Genomic DNA, 17,398 nt, shown 5'->3' on the forward strand with positions numbered 1-17,398 from the left:
TGACAAGAAGAGAGAGATTGTCGCTGGCTATACATTAGCCCCTCTTAAAGTACAAAATGGAAGAACAAATGAAAAAAGAGATCTTTATCATTCATAGTGATGGTTGTGGTGACTGTTTTTGCGTATGATTTCTATCCTCAAGCCTGACCTCAAAAACGTTATCTCTAGGCACAGTTCCTCCTCTGACCTATCTTTCCTTCTCAACCTAGCACACCTTTACAATTGGTATTATTTATAGAAAGGGGAGAAAAAGAACATTAAAGGGCACTGAAAAGAGGATAGAGAGGCATCCTCCCATCTCACATTGCCCTTCTGAGCTAATTTTATAACAGAGAAACATGCAATTCACTGAAACAAAGTATCACTTTCTTTGAAACCAACCTGAATTTTATGGGAAAGGAGAAGATGGAAGGCAGTGAAATGCCATTTATACTAAGAGAGGAATTTAAACTTTCACTTGGAAAAGTTGATTTTGATCATATAATGATGGCCTAAGAATAAAATAAAATCTTACTAGCTCGCATTACAGTAACAAATTGGTCGAATTCAATGTAATTATCCTCAGATTTCCTTAAAACAAGAGAATTTTAACAGCTTCATTAGTAAACACCAGGAATTTCCTGGGATTAAATGTGATACACCTCGTGTTTCCTTAAAAATGAAAAAGCATATATACCTCATGGAGAGAAATGTTCAAGGGGAACATACCAAAAATGGTAGGTCTGCCATAAATTCAAACAGTTAAAAGTGGAGCAAAGTAGCAAACAGCTGCAAACCTTTGTTGCTTCATGTCAGGGTATTATTACCACATAACTCATTGTTCTTTAATCGTACAAGGTTTTAGGGACAATAAATACAGAGAATGAGCTGGATTAGTAGGGCCTTTGCCCCCTTTCATAACTCACAGTTTTTTGTATGAGTGTTTCGATAAATGGACTCTGCGAAGACACTTCAAAAGCCGGCAACTTTTGAAGTGCTCCGCAGCACTTAACTACTAAACCCCCCAAACCCCCCCAAGCGATGTGGGAACTTAACCCCACAGGGTGCCCCGCTGCTAAGAGATAAAGACCCCCCAGACTCCCCGAGACAGGTTTTTCCCTTTCATAACTCACAGTTTTTTGTATGAGTGTTTCGATAAATGGACTCTGCGAAGACACTTCAAAAGCCGGCAACTTTTGAAGTGCTCCGCAGCACTTAACTACTAAACCCCCCAAACCCCCCCAAGCGATGTGGGAACTTAACCCCACAGGGTAGTAGGGCCTTTGGGGTTAGGATTTATTGATGCTGTACTCTATGGTCTGGCATGTAGCAGTAATAGACTGAATTTAATAAAGATTCCTAAGCCAATATGATGGTTTGTGCACTGGAGGCCATAAGCTGTAAATGCACGTGAAATTAGTACTTTTATGGCCTACAATAAGAGCATAAATAGCTTGGTGTCACAGGGTTCTAAGAACTTCTGTCTAAAATGTACCATACATCTCCATATACAAAATTAATGTGTACGCATCTATTTGTTTATAGTATTGATTCTATAATATAGGAAGCTATCGTATCTGACAAAAAAAAAAGAGATCGATTCTATACATTTCCACTACACAGTAATGTTGAAATCATAAGCAGATTCTTGCTCTCTTGAAACTTCTCTTTTACTAATATATTTAGGGCTTGTCTAACGGATGTTTGACGGAATACTTCATTTATCTTAACATACATATGTAGTATTTGTTTAATAGATGTCCAATGAGTACCTTGTAAAAATGGGTCTCATGTGTTAATTTTTTTAATATAAATTTACGTAATATGTTAAATATAAAATTACTGTATTACTAACAAGTGCACATTAAACGCAAGTTATAAAAAATAAAAATGTGTCCATGTGTATTATCAGTTGCCAGTCCGCCACTAGGCTGGTAAAGATCCTGGCTTGATCCCTCATCAAGGTATTAGTGATGCACCAGCACTACACATTTTAAAATGTAACATCAAAAAACAAAAAACAAAAGGGAAAAAATGTATACCTTACAATAAACTCAATATTCTCTAAAAGATAGTGAATTATATTCAACAATTAAAGACAATTATTTTACTAATTTCTTCCAGAATAAAATGGCAAGATCCTATTAACTAACTATCTTCACACTTCTGCATATCCTGTCGCCTTATGACATTTGTCATAATCATTGTCCATACAGCAGAAGATTATGCAACTCCTGTTGGCCACAACTCCACACTTTGTATTGTACTGTCCCTCTCTACTAGTCCTAAACTTCATCTGTCAAATTTGCACCAATTCTCTTTATTTTTTTCGTTAATTTTCTTGTTTGCTTTCTATTTTTTTTCTTTCTTTCTCTTATTTTATTAGCTGTTGATGGCTGCAGAGGCATTTTCTTGATTTTCTCATAATACTGAAAGCCTCTTGTCCTATTTATGGCTGTATCATTGACTTATAGGTCTGCATGATTCCCTTTCTCTTTGGACTCTCTTCATTTATTTTCCACATCTTATTTCTTTCAGAATCTCTCTCTCTCTCTCTCTCTCTGATCTCTTATCTAGACACACTATACTAGACAGTGTTGCACTGTCAGTCTCATGTGCACAATCCTCAGCAGAACCTTCATCAACCACTAATCCCATTTCTCCAATCCTCTCTCTCTTACTTCAATTATTCATTGCAGCTGCTAATCTCACTCTCCTCCACACGCAGAATGCACATTGCTCATAATCGAAGTACATCTTCCAGTTAACTGAGTTTTCAGTTCCTTTAGAGCTGAGGAGAGAAAAAACCTGTTGCATGCAGAAAAATGCATTGTTGAGATATTCCTAATGGTCCCTTTACTTGGTTTTTAACCAGCTTCAGTGAAGTACTAAGAATGATAAGCTTAAAGAACATGTCATCATCATCCTGGCTGGTTTTGCAGTTATGGGTTATTTTGCTCTTCGGTTTGGGAGCTGTGCGTGGTGATTCAGAGGTTGCTGTCAAGTTGCAAAAGACTCCTCATGCAGTATCTAAAAGGGATTATGCAACATTTCGTTTTGAAGTCGTGGTGAATGGAGAAAGTTGCAGAGAATGTATTACAAACTGCAAGGTTATTTGATGCATGCAATGGTTATTTGGAGCATTGCCTATGCATTACTTCATTGGCTTGCAACTATGCATAATTTTGTTTAGGTTGATGTGTGAAGATGTTTCCTTTTAGTTTCCTTTAGTTATTGGGAATCTTAATTGATAAAATTGGTTAAAGTAACAAACTTTTATCAGCATTTCAGAAAAGTAAACACAATTGAGTACTACTTGTAGCAATCTTTTGGTGGATTTCTCTGCCTTCTCTTCAGAGGCATTCTCTTTTGGTGTTGTTCCCTTTTGAGCTAGAGGTTTGGGAGGAAAAGAAGGACTGGGGAGAAAGTACTAATTTTTTTTTCTTAGGAAAGAGAAGAGCAGAAAAGAAGAGAATGGGGGTGATCCAGTTGCAGCTACAGTTATAGGAAGTCCACTCCAAATTTGAAAGTAAAAAGAGCAATGACAGTGTGAAAGGCTAGATAAAGTAATCATACTGAAATTGGTTAATTTTGTCATCAAGAAGATGCAATTAGTTCAAAGCTAACTTAGCTGGTTTTGGACTTTTTCTGCTGAGTCTTGTTGGGCTGTATTCTTCTTAATTTTACGTCCTTATTCTTCTGCTCACAATTTTCTTCTTGCGTTGCAACTTGCAACTTCAGCTGGATGATGGATTAGCTACAGTCTGTGAGAATAGAAGTGTATCTTATGCACAGCTGCAGGATGGAAATCACACTTTTGAGGTCTGCACCAATGCGTCTCAAGGAGTTGGCTGCACTAGCTATAATTGGAGTGTTGGTTAAGCAATCTTCCTTCAAAATTCACTTTTTTACTTAATAGTACTTTACATAGTCCCACGCTGCTTCTATTCTGTTAGTCATTGAAAGAGTCTCCAGTCTCGGTGCAATTTACTGTAGACATTGGCCTCAACTGATTTTGATCGTCTGTGGTGTTTTGGTTTTTACAACTTAAACATGCTAAAAAAAACAGGGATCGTTTCTTCAATCTTTTAATGAAGTTATATTTCATAATCTGTTAAAAAATCAAGTAACTACTGTGTGTAAACTAAGTATTGCACACACGCATTTGATACAACACATAATCACTTAAGACAGACATAGAAGCAAAATTATTCTTTATCAACTTAACAGGGTGCACATATATTATCAGGACTTGTATCATTGGAAGATAACTTAGACTTTCTCCTTGAGTCCATAGGGATGTGATGAAACAACTTGAAAATGACCATATAATGTATCATCTGGAAGATTGTCTTATTGCTGTATCCACATAAACACTTCATGTGTCAAGTCAATGTAAGATGTCCTCATTATGGAAAGAGTTAGAGAATCTTTATGTATCATATCTTCATATGTGTCCGTCTACAACAATGATATAAGGCTTTACATCAACTCAAGCTTTCTGGATTAACTATAGTGGTGGTAAAGTAGGATGGTAGGTTTTATCAAAACAAATTTTCTGGGGGCTGTACTGTGGAGCTAAAACCGTTCATTGACTGATATAGGCTGACATATAGCATGAATATTTGATTTTTCAAATCATGAATGGAAAAGTTCATGCTGATTCCCTCCTCATCATGTTATGCTGACACATTATTTGTTGGATTTCTGGCTTCAACTTCAGTACATTGGAATCTAATCTTGCATCTACTTTTCACAGACACTATTCCTCCAACAGCCTTTGTAACAGCATCAGCAAATTTCACAAATGCATCAAAAGTTCTTGTATATGTATCTTTCAGCGAACCCTGTATTGACGGAGGTGGTTTCCAGTGTCCTTCTCCTGATGCCTGCAATGTGAGTACGTTACCATCTTGAACTTGAGAAGCAGATCAATGATACTATACAAGATAAGAAGATAAATGACACTACTGTCTTCCATTTCTTATACAGTGGTTTCCACATTATATGGATGTGTTTCTTTTTTAGTGGAAAGACAGTCCTCTTTCCTTCCATTTATATTCTGAGACACATACTCATTGCTACTTTTTGAAAATTAGATGTTGAAGCTTCAGTGTTCTGAATCATTGACCGTTCTGATTTCAAATATGTTCATAGTTCATCATGAGTTCTGTTTTCCAGTCTCATTATTTCATAGACATTACCTAGTATATTTATTCAGTAACCTAGATTTTTAGCATCCAGATTTCCATTTCAACAAGATTCTGATCAAATTACATTTATTATCTACAGCTTCTTGTTTATGGTGCTGGCCAGGTTGTGCCAAACACGCTTAATGTCATTGAACCAAACCTCAAATTTTCACTTACTGTGAGTTTGTCCACAAGTGTTCAATATGGAAGGGTGGTAGTGGTGATGGACAAAAATTTTTGTACAGACTCTGCAGGAAACAGTTTTACAAGGACAGGAAATTCAAGTTTATATATTCATTTTGGTAAGTCCTCTCCTTAGTAGAGAGAGTAAAATTTGAAATTCATGCATGACTGAATGGCTGATTTCCTTGGTTGTGCTCTTCTTCTTGCCACACTCCCTATTCTTTTCACTGTACAAAGACTGTAAAAGCTGCACACACTGCAAAGTTTGCATGATTGTTGACTTTGAATTAGCTATTGCAACTTCTTAATTATCTAAGGGTTTTAAAGAAGAGGTCAATGGTAAAGATAAATGCTTGAAAGTTATTATCCAAGAAATTTTACTATTCTTATTTTCAGAACCATCAGCCAGTACTAGTTCTCATTTGTTTCTTGTGAAACACCAGATAGAAGAAGTGTATTCGCCAACTTAAGGACTCATATACCTGCAAAGGTACTTCAGATTAACAGGGAGGCTAGAACAGTGCTGGCAACAAATAAGACCAAGAACCTAAAGTTGTATTTGTACTTTACCGAACCTGTTCTCAACTCGTCAGCTGAAATTATGAAGACTGTAAATACAAGTCTGGGTTCACTTCTTCCTATTAGAGGCAATGATCTTGGGAAACGTAGATTTGGCTTTCAGGTTATTGTTCTCTTTGCATCATTTCCACACACATATCAATTCATGGCATTAATGACTGTTTCCTAAGTCTAATCATCTGTAAATGTTTTCTGGTTACTTGTTATGTCTGTACTCAGGTCAAAGATATACCTGACATGGCTATAATCACAGTTAGCTTTGATTCGAACCAAATTCTTAGTAGACAGGGGACATCTGTTTCTCCCATGGCTCCAGTAACTTTCCTTTATGGTATGTATTACAGCTGTGTAAAGAACATTCCATAACATATCATTTTTAACCAGAACATCCAAGATCTTTCTTTTTGTGTTCAAACGTCATTTGTTTGGAAAATCCTTTACATTCCAGGCAAGTAATAGTGTGATGTCTTATTGTCTTTCACACATCCTTTTCCTTCTTGTGATGTTGTTTTGTGCTTGGACCTGCAGACTCTCTGAGGCCTACTGTCAGGTTAAGTACAACTTCTCATACGAGGACAAAAGATGAGAGTATTCCAGTACTCATCAAGTTCATGAAGCCTGTTTTTGGCTTTAATTCTTCTCATATATCCATCTCTGGAGGACATTTGGAGAGGTTAGCAACTTTGAATCTGAGTAAATTATAGTAGCTGGTTATTTGCTCAGTTTGAAGTTCTTGCCATCATAAGCTTATTCTGTGATTAGTGGAATTATTCATCTGAGAGTTTAAAGCACATTAGAAATTTTAACTGCTAGAGATGCAAAAAACTATTGCTACTTGTAAGTGCCTGTCATAGTTATCTAATGATTCATACGTCGTTCCATACATTTCCAGCTTTCAGAAATTGAGCAGAAGTACATATACCATGGATGTACAAGCAGACGACGGTAGCATATCCATCAGTATTCCAGAAAATATAACTGAGGATGTTGCTGGAAACAGAAACCTAGGTTCGAATATACTGCACGTGAGACATTGTAAGGGTTTTATTCCTTTTCCATTTGGCCACCCCTATTTAGAAGAACTTTAAATCCTTTTGGATACCACTTCTTTATTTCTTCTTATTGATTTCATTGTATTTGTTGCAGACTCTGTATCTGTTGTTTCTCTGGTGCTTTCCTCCTTCATAACAGCTGCATTTGCAGTTACATCTTTAGTAGCAGGCTTTCTGACTATTTCAACTGCAAGCCTCCAATCAGTTGGAGCTTTCAAAAGGCCAACTCCTCTTTTGACATCTGAACCCACAAGAAGCCTTTTTGTAAGTTCCCATCTTTGCCACATACTCTAATCTTTTCAGTTATTATGAAACAAGAAATTTGGATACTAAGATTTGTTTGTCTCTTAGTGTCCTAATTGCATCAACGTCCATCTACCTGTCTGTTAAACATGATGCAATGGTCAAAAGCTTAATCTGAAATCCACATTTTCAGAATCGGGAAGCATATTCCATTATCTTTTTCTATTTATTTCTATATTTCTCAGATTTAGTGCTCTCTTTTCATGAGAAAACTTCAGAATGTTCACTTTTATGGCATGTATATCACTAATAACGAAATTACATTTCTATTTACTGGCATCTCTTTACATTAGCAGCAGTTATTGCATACACTCAATTTACAGAAAAAGGGTGTGAATTTCTAGTCTTTGGGAAGAAAGAAGTGAGCATGCTAGACAATATTTGGTAGTATGTTCCACATAGCCATCTTATCCTTTTATTGCGTTTATGAGAATTAAAAATGAATTTTCCAATAGTTATTCATCATGGCAATATTAACTAGGCTATTTACTATAAAGTTAAATTGCATGAAGTGTGCAAAACAACTAAACATTTTTTTGTGCATAATGCTCAACCTAACTGAATATCTTTTTTCTATCGAGGAAGAGAATGGCAAGCCACATTCAGGTCTATGCACTGTCTAGGTGGTTAGCAGTTTCCTTGCCTGTCGAGTATTCTGAATTTGCAAGAGGTTTACAATGGAGTATTCCCTATTTTAGACTCCCATGGGAAACATTGAAATTTTCACCGCACATGGGGGGTACAAATTCCCCGACGAATCCATATTCTTTTACTTCTAAACTTCACTATCTGGGCATTGCTATGAATTTGACATCTGAAGAGCAAAATTTTCTCAAAGCTCCAAAAGTGTATGGGTTGCCACTCTCTCCTATGGAATACAGAACATTCTTTGAGGTCAGAAGTAGGTTTCTGTCCAAGATTTCTGTGTTTATTCTACTTTTGTTTGTGTTTCAAGTTCTCATTGCCTCATGTCGTGACACAGGGCCAAAGTATGATTCCTGAAGCAGAGCATATTGTGAATCCTCAAACTGCACATGGGTAAGTTTTAAAAGATATTATCATCTTAGCTAATGAAGAAAATATGTTACCCTGACAAAAAATGAATTGAATAGTGGTTGGAGAGATAAGCAGAGATAATATGTATAATAGCCTAGTCAAATTATGTATAAAACATCAATCATCAGTTGTGCTTCTTGGTGAAAGGCATTGAAGCCTTTTGACCGGTAGTGCAATAAATACTGAGAAACTAAAATCTGTTTCCCGATGTGCTTTGTTTCTGATGTCTCTGTTGCCTGTGTACTTGCATGCCTGTTTTTGTTATTGGAATTTGGTGCATCAAAATTTCCCATTTACTATCATTCAAGTGTTGGAAGAATCCTTATATTAGTGATGTCTTGCCACATTCTGTTTCTTTCAGGTGGAGAGATTTCAAAAGAAGCATGTTCTGGTTAGCTGTAATCTATGGCAGTCTAATGTTGTTGCATACATTACTCTTTTCAATTCTATGGTTGAGAAAGAAGAATACCGAAAAAAATAGAAGCTACGGGGCATTGATATTCCCACGCTTTGAGATCTTTCTTCTAATTCTTGCACTGCCTTGTATTTGTGAGGCTTCAGCAGCTTTGCTTAAAGGTAATTCAGGTTCCTTTTTCATTTTTCCTTTTATTTAGGTTCCTTATTGCTTAACTCCACTCCTCCAAATAACAGGATATATTAGGGTACGTGTAGAATAAAAATTCATTGCATGAAGAAACCCACCTTTGACAGTTTTCCTTTGCACTTCGTTGTTATCTATATTGGAAGAGAAAGAAGATTTTAAGTTCATTGAACAGCGTCAAATCTTGAGTCCAGATAACATATCTCCAACCGTTGATTCTTGGTTAATGGACTAACATCAGTAGCAAGGCTGTTAAACTTTTAACCATTGAGCTGAGATGTTTGTTAGATTTGAAATCCATCAATAACCTCCCATAACCTCCCTCTTCCCCCATAAATAATTTAGGAAAAAGAAGAATAATGTTTTGGTATTGATCAACTTATCAGACTCTCTCTCTCTCTCTCTCTCTCTCAGTTTGTGGCATGGTTGATACAGAAAAAGAAAAAGGGATATGTCATTGTAGCTCATCTCCTTTATCAAGCAGTACTTTTTTTAAATGAAACTAGTGTAGTGTGTGGAGTTCCTTATGTGTAGTAGCAATCTTCCACTGTAAACTCCTTAATACTGGTCCAATGGGTTGTTACCTTCTAATCTTGCTGTCTGATGTCAACATAAGGAACATTATGTTATGCAATTCATACTTCTTTAGGAAGTACATTGACTTGCTGAGCAAGAATATAAATAACTTGTGCATAAATCAATTGCTCAATATCCATCTTTAGTAATTCTTACAATTTGGTTTAAGAAGCTCTGCTTTTTTGCTTTATGATTGAAGGAGGAGCATCTTCTGGGATGGTTGTGGGCATTTTGCTATTAGCTGTAGTATTTTTTCTGCTGCTGGCCTTGCTTTTGTTCCTATCCGTGGGAATTACACTTGGAAAGCTACTTCAATACAAGGAGGTGCATCAAGAGGGAGAGGCTATTCACTGGTACCAAGAGATTATCCGAGTAACGCTAGGCCCTGGTAAAAGAGGCCAGTGGACTTGGAAGAACGATTCAAAATCTACATGTCTAACAATCTTAGGACCTCTGTTTGAGGATCTACGAGGTCCCCCTAAGTACATGCTATCTCAGATTACAGGTGGAAATGTCCAAAAGCAACGCGACAGAATTATTGCCTCAGATGATGAGACAGAAGATGCAGAAGCACCTTTTATACAGAAAGTATTTGGAATTCTGCGTATATACTACACATTGCTTGAAGTGGCCAAACGTGTTGTTCTGGGGATTGTTGCTGGTGCATATTCAGAAAACTGGGCTTCAAGAACTCCCACGATTACCTTACTTTGCATAACCTCTTTTCAACTCTTTTTCATGGTGCTTAAGAAACCTTTCATCAAGAAAAAGGTCCAGTTGGTTGAGATCATCTCAGTTTCCTGTGAATTTGGCATTTTTGCTACCTGTTTGGTGCTCTTATATAAAGGATTTTCAGCCAAGGATGAGACAAAAATTGGGATCTTCATGCTCTCACTCTTCTTGTTGGCATTCTTAGCCCAACTGATCAATCAAAGTTACGCATTATATAGGCAGGCAAAGAAACTTGACCCTGCTGGGAACTTCTTGACTGGCTTGAAAATCGCTTTGATTGGTTTTCTTCTGCTCTTCATTCCTCAAAGATGGATAAAAAACCTGGAAAGTAAGTTCCCTTTGTATAATACTGCTGAAGGTGAAGGGACTACTACTTCTTCAGGTGACAGGAGATCCAGTAGCAGAAGTTCCGATGAAAGACCATGGCTGAGGCAACTAAGAGAACTAGCTAGGTCCAGCTTTAGCAAAGAAAGGGCTGCAACTCCAACTGATCCTTCTACAAGTCAAGGCAGATGGAGTGGATTTTGGAATCTTAAGAGGAGTGGAAGCCCTTCAATGACTTCATCATCAGATTTTAAGGCAAAATCAAGACTGTCAAAAGATTTAGAATCCATCTTTTCATCTAAATGACCACACTAACACAAATCTTGTCATTAGCTTTCTTGACCATTCCTGATCTCTCGAATGCTGAGGATTAGCCTACCTTCTGAATTTTTGAGAATTTCCAGTGTTACTTAATTTGGAATTTCTTGATGGTTTCAGAGCTTATATAGCTAGAAGAATATATAAATCTTCTGGCAGTGAGATTAATAATGTAGAGGCCTAAGTTGTACATCGCCAAACAGTGGCTGAATGCAGAAGCTGTGTGGAGGTTCATTGACATGGGTTAAAGGACATGAAGGATTATGCATTACTTGCTTAGTGTAATGAGATAATAGTGGTCCTGCATACAGATATACAATGTAAACCATCCATTTGTACTCAATTCAAGAAAACAAAGCACTGGCTCTTCCATTTGCAGAAAATTTTACATCAGATAAAACATTTTGTAATACTAATCTGATTTATCCCATCCTCATTTCCTTGAAACCAAAAGAATTTTGTAAACCATTTTGTTCAAAAGAAAGTGGTAGACAATCAGTAGGAGCAAATTGTTCAAAAAAAAAAGTTAGGGGTACAATACATCAAAAGGAAAGAGTTTAAGGCTTATAAGATGCAATTTACAAGATTTCATAAAATGAAATAAAGTTATGAGATTATGGAATTGATTCAATGCATTACAGAACATCCCAAACAAAGATGCTTTACTGGTAGTGCTACCGCCCATTGAATAATCAGAGATTCTCAGGAAAAACCGCACCACCTTCCAGAAGCAAAGACAGCTGAAAACTGGGGACAAATCTGACTGAACCGAATCATTAAACAAAACACAGCCATCTGCGCCTGATTACCTTCTTCAAGTACACTAAGCAAAACCCAAATTCCAACGCCCCAGCCTCATATATCTGTCCCCATCTCAACACCCCACGTACTAACGCTGAATTCCAGTTACATAACACCTGATAAGCAAATCCTGTTATAGCAAGAAATATATAAGGGGATTCTTGTGCCCATATGGGATCTTTATTCAGTTCAAACAAGAGCAAGGAAGAAATAGAAATGGCTCTTTCCAAAGTTAAACAAATTGTTTCCTCACATCCTGTTGTTGTCTTCAGGTTTCTGCCCCCTATTACAACTTATGTGTGTGCCTGTGTTTCCTAACCCCAATAAAGGAAATGATTAATCTTTTCTTGATCTGGGCTATATTTGATTTTTTGGCTAACTAATCTTATCTTGTTTATTTTTGTTAATAGGTATTGGCTTAGATATTGGATATAGATCCTTATTAGTAGTGTTTTTGTGCAGTAAAACATTCTGCGGATATTGCAACAGGGTGAAGCAGTTGCTTGACCAGCTAGGTGCAACTCATACAGTTGTTGAACTTGATGAGGAAAGTAAGTGCTGTATACTAGTAACAATTTATTGTTGATCAATGATTGGAAATTCGCAATTTCATGTCTTGATTTACAGCTTCATTTGATGTCGAAATTGATGTGCTGTTGTTTGTTTGTCAATTTTGAAGCTGATGGAACCGAAATGCAGTCAGCTCTAGCCGTGTGGACCGGCCAAAGGACAGTGCCCAATGTGTTCATTGCTGGCAAACACATTGGTGGTTGTGACAGTAAGTCCATTTGCTCTTTTTTCTTTCTTTCTTTTTCATGAAATTCTTTATATAGATCCAATTTACATTGATTCTTCTCATAAATAAAAGTATATCCATTTGTGGACCATGGTGATGGTCCACAAGAGAGGTTATTTTCTTTTGGTAGTTATGAACCATAATTTTTAAGTGTCTTGAGATAGTTATATCTCAATTAGGTGATTAAAGGTTCTTGAGCAATTTTTAGTGTCTCAAGATATAATTTTCTCTAGAGCATGGTCAATCACATTCTTCCTTGTCAATGGTTGATGTAGACCATGGTAGTCCAATGATTACTAGTTTTGTCAACTTTTAGTATCTCAAGATATTGTAATTCAAAGGCTTGGTTATTCACATTCTCCCTTCCCTAGGGTCCAAGTTCTTACTAGTAAAAGAGAAGGAAGGATAAAATATGAAAGAGTACTTAACAAATGATATATTTATATATTTGGATTTTAGGGGAGTCTTACAACTTTTCTTGGTTGTGTGATTGCAGCTGTGACAGGAAAGCATGAGATGGGTGAACTTGTTCCACTGCTCAATGAGGCTGGTGCTATCCCAAAGAAGTCTGCTCAGCTTCAGATTTAAAAGAAATATGAAGGGGAGATGAAGCTTATGCATGAGAAATTAGTTCTCTGTCTCTGAATTCTGATGTAAAATAAGTCCAAGATGTATGTGGGGAATAAGTTTGATTACTACAGATTTTCTAGTCTGTAACTAGTATCAAACCACTTTTTATATGCTCTTGCATTATATTCTATGTGTTACAACAATTCCCTTGTATTGCATTTCATTTCCTCTACTTGAATTAAAACATTTCTTTGAATTAGTTTTAGTTTATTTCACTACTTACATTTTTACCAAATATTAACCTCAACAATGAGAAAAATAACAATTACAACCTTAGACATATACAATCATGGACATCAAATGTCCTAAATATAGTCAAGGAGTCAAGCTTACAAAATAAAACAAAACAAGCCCGTTAAAGAGCTAAGGAGTGCCTACGCGAGCAATTAACAAAACTTAAACAAAATCCATATCTTCTTCAATTCCCACTCTCACGTTCTTACCCCTGTAAGAAAAACAAATGGCGTGGAATGAGTTAGAAACCCAGTGAGATTCCAAGTAATTAAGTAGGTAAAATACGAGACAAAATAGCATATTCAGACATCAAGAAACAAGTCAACTTCGATGAAATTATAATCCAGTATATAATTGAGCAAATAGCCAGATAAAACATGCAAAAGGGTGCAGTAAGGAACACATTCATATCAAAAGATATAGGTTGCTCTCAGGAGCAAGTTCCACAGTAGCTTGATCAAGGTCCGTTGACCCTCCGTCAACCACGAAAGTATAACATCCGTAGATCCCTACTTAACACTAGTTTCCATCCACTATCACCTCTTACCGGGTCCGAACGTCCGAGAAGTATCCAAGATTCGTTAATCTTCTCGACCAAACCCTTGCCGACTCGATTTGACCAACTAACCTCGGGGTTGGACTTATAGTTCCAGATATACAGTAATTCACGATATGGCTTATAATCCCCAAGTATTCAGTAATCAAGATTGGAGTCGTTGGCAATTATCCAACGCTCACACAGTAAAGCTTGGAGACGTTAGTTGTCACTTAACGCTCCGTATTCAGAAATAAACAGTGGTGGTGATATTCGAATATACCAATTAATCGAGAAGATAACACTCCACTCGACAAAACAGGATAAAGGTACTGAGAAGGGATGAGAGGTACCTCCCACTCGGATGGAGTGTGGTACATGCGACCGCTAAACCCTAGTGTCGATGAGATAACTCTCCAATCGACTTAATCGAGATAAAAGTACTGAAACGGGATGAGAGGTACCTCCCACTCGGATAGAGTGTGGTACATACAGCCGCCCAGCACTAGTGTCGATGGGATAACTCTCCAATCGACTTATCGAGATAAAAGTATTGAGACGGGATGAGAGGTACCTCCCACTCGGATGGAGTGTGGTACATACGGCCGCTCAACACTTGCAAGTCAAATACAAACATAAACACAAGTACATGTCAATCAAGTTCAAGTGAGTACAAGATCATTCAAGAAAGGGAGGCTAAGTGTGACAATGACACACTCGCCTAGCCAGAATCAAGTCACAAGTATTGTCCAGTAATTCATATTCTCAAGTATTCCAATACTGTCCAGTAATTCATACTGTCAAGTAATGTCTAGTAATTCATATTCTCAAGTAATATCCAGTAATTCATATTTTCAAGTCAATATACAAATCAAGTTACTTGTTCATGCATGAAGGAGATATCAAGTGTTTAATCAATTCAGGTCAATTGGGTATACATAAGAGCACACTCGGCTAAATAGATTCAAGTCACAATTAAGTTCAACATATCATGTTTTAAGCAATTCAAGTATTTCAAATCCAAACAGTTGAAAATCAAATGGTTATGAAACTTGATCAAATAAGAAGAACTGGAGAAAATTAGAAATCTCTTTAGCAAATCCGGTCACATATCAGTTATAACAAAACGGTCAGTACATATTTTAACAAAATATCAAAGTTTAGTCAAGCGAGATCAAGTGCAATAAAGTACACACTTATATATGAGACAAGAAATCAAGTACCTAGCATTGTCTAACAATAATGAGTATGTAACACGTAAGTCAGTGGGATAACCACCCGAGTGACCAATAAGTCAAGTGCAAGCAAAGCATTTCATCTCATATCAATATCACGAAATGAACTACAAAGGATCGAGTATGATAAAGTACATCCTCGTCCCAAAGGTTATCAATTCAAGAGCAGTTACTTTAACCAAGTAAGCATGTTATTCAAGCAAGGAGACATTTCACGTAAATATTTTCATGTACTTGGAACACTCACCTGTCAAGCAATACAGTAGTCAAACGTCAAGTATCTCGGTTACAACCACCTTCGTTTCCCAATCCTAGGGCAACGAGTGAAATCGTTAACAAATTAGGTTCATTTCCCACTCAATTGTAAGCTCATTAAGAGACCAAGTGAGTGGTTAAAGTCATTCAATTCATCATGCAAACTTCGTCCAAAATGCAGTAAAAGTTCATGAGAAAACAATTTTAACAAGTGCATGATAGTTGGGCAAAAGAAAAGTTTCATTCAAGCTCAAAATGTTCTTCACGGGTAAAACAGTCACTCCCGCGCAGTTTTGGGAAAACGGCTATATCTCATTGTAGGAAGATCGAAATCAGGTGCGTCAGTGGCGTTGGAAACTAGACTCGAAGGGCTTTTCAACGGTACCAAATTCATACTCTAGTTCGTCTTCTATCAGTACCAGTAGCTCAGACAATTTGACTGATTTTTCAACTCTGGATCAGCCCTAACCTCAAGCAAAACTACTTTAGTTCTTGGTGTTATCTTCATTCGTTTTATTTCAAATTTACCCAAATCAGTCCTATAATGTTCATATACAGGGATTTAGGTCACCTAGTACCATTGGAGTTCAAAATGAAATACATCAATATGATTAAGAATGACTATAGCAGTCTAGTCATCAAGAGAAACCAAAACAGTCCACTAGTGGTCCAACCAACCATTTTACTTGCTTAAATTTCATTCTAACAAACACATGAGATTAACCAATGTCTAGACAAGTTTCTTAGGCATGATTAAGGTGCAAATAAATCACAAAAATCAAGGGAAAACCCCTCCTTCCAATACCAGTCAGCCAAGGAAAAAGAAAACAGTCCACAAGTTCACATATTTATCTAACCTTCATCTTCTCATGATTTTCACTTAAACAACATATCAAGTGTTAAATCTAACTCAAAAGGGGCCTAAAACATGTTAATACTTCATAAACAACCATGAACAAAGTTTAAACATTTCATCAAACACATGGTGTGCATACTAACTAACCGAACTACTACTTGTTTAATTCAAGAAGATTAATCACAAATCTCATCCAAATAACTTATAGCTTGCTATTAAAACTTATAGTACATGATATAATACCATAAAACCAAGATTTAAAGATTATTTACCTCTCTTGTAAGAAACTTGAATCACCAAAACAATCCACCAAAATGAAAGCTTCAAGCTTGAAACAAACTCTAGGGTTGGAGGAGATTCACTCTACTAACTCAAACTCTTTTTCTTTTGGTTTTAGCTCTTGATCAAAGTAGGGTTAGAAAGCAAGAAAAATGAAGTTTTCTCTCTTCCTTGAGAAGCTTCAAGAATTCAGCCAACCTAAGAAATAATAGAGCCAAGAATGGTTTAAATTTTACTCTAACCTTTGGTCAAACAAGATGCATGGTTAGGGTTTGGCCACTTGGTCCAATTCTTGTCCATTTCTTCCTTAATCTTTGACTAATGGTGTTTCAACCCTTCAAAATATTCCAATACCTATTTAATACCTTTAACCTATCATATAAAGTCCCAACTACAATAAAATAATATTTGGTAAAAATGTAAGTGGTGAAATAAACTAAAACTAACTCAAAGAAATGTTTTAATTCAAGTAAAGGAAATGAAATGCAATACAAGAGAATTGTTGTAACACATGTAAAATATAATGCAAGGGCATATAAAAAGTGGTTTAAATCTTAAGGCAAGGCATGTAGTTTAAGAAAATTACGTTTTAAAGTGAGGGTTCTCTGGTTGTTAAAATCGCGATCCGGATCGTACGATCCGGAAAGTCAAAATCGATCCGGATCACACTCAGAATTGCAAATTCCTTGAATCTACATAGGATCGACGTAGGATCGGTAAGATCGTGTAGAATCGTACGATCCTACAATCCTACTTCGATCCCACAAATTTTTGCTAATTTGTGAAATACAAGGCTCATTTTGTAAGTAAATGAAAATATTTGAGGTAGTCTTGTAATTTATCAAAGAATTGCAGGCCTTAGTTGCAATGTTTTAACAAATT

General features: G+C 36.5%; 2 protein-coding genes and 1 long non-coding RNA gene across 5 annotated transcripts; 2 read left to right on the forward strand and 1 right to left on the reverse strand.

Annotated features, from left to right (window-relative positions):
• Positions 1–2,499: 2,499 nt before the first annotated feature.
• Positions 2,500–11,278, forward strand: LOC113742131 (uncharacterized). 3 transcript variants are annotated; one of them, XM_027269852.2, is made up of 13 exons: positions 2,500–3,089; positions 3,721–3,856; positions 4,739–4,875; positions 5,272–5,473; positions 5,798–6,036; positions 6,153–6,264; positions 6,462–6,606; positions 6,826–6,968; positions 7,080–7,249; positions 7,874–8,182; positions 8,271–8,326; positions 8,706–8,920; positions 9,721–11,278. In XM_027269852.2, the coding sequence occupies exons 1-13, from the start codon at positions 2,874–2,876 to the stop codon at positions 10,881–10,883; spliced, it is 3,243 nt and encodes a 1,080-aa protein (XP_027125653.2). In that variant the 5' UTR covers positions 2,500–2,873; the 3' UTR covers positions 10,884–11,278. The 3 variants fall into 3 exon arrangements, with proteins under 3 accessions (XP_027125653.2, XP_071903762.1, XP_027125654.2); XM_072047661.1 differs by lacking the exon at positions 3,721–3,856 and having other exon boundaries at positions 2,501–3,089; XM_027269853.2 differs by lacking the exons at positions 2,500–3,089; positions 3,721–3,856 and having other exon boundaries at positions 4,756–4,879.
• Positions 11,279–11,514: 236 nt separating this feature from the next.
• On the forward strand, positions 11,515–13,321 carry LOC113742132 (glutaredoxin). The gene is made up of 4 exons (XM_027269854.2): positions 11,515–11,968; positions 12,159–12,247; positions 12,376–12,474; positions 12,989–13,321. The coding sequence occupies exons 1-4, from the start codon at positions 11,868–11,870 to the stop codon at positions 13,078–13,080; spliced, it is 381 nt and encodes a 126-aa protein (XP_027125655.1). The 5' UTR covers positions 11,515–11,867; the 3' UTR covers positions 13,081–13,321.
• Positions 13,322–13,451: 130 nt separating this feature from the next.
• LOC140005717 (uncharacterized) lies at positions 13,452–16,699 on the reverse strand. The gene is made up of 3 exons (XR_011813285.1): positions 16,510–16,699; positions 15,374–15,437; positions 13,452–13,567 (listed from the first exon to the last, which is right to left on the reverse strand). It is a non-coding gene; the product is annotated as an uncharacterized lncRNA (long non-coding RNA).
• Between the last annotated feature and the right edge of the window lie 699 nt (positions 16,700–17,398).

The sequence above is a fragment of the Coffea arabica genome, chromosome 4e (assembly GCF_036785885.1).
Source record: "Coffea arabica cultivar ET-39 chromosome 4e, Coffea Arabica ET-39 HiFi, whole genome shotgun sequence".
In the NCBI taxonomy this organism is placed as follows: domain Eukaryota; kingdom Viridiplantae; phylum Streptophyta; class Magnoliopsida; order Gentianales; family Rubiaceae; genus Coffea; species Coffea arabica.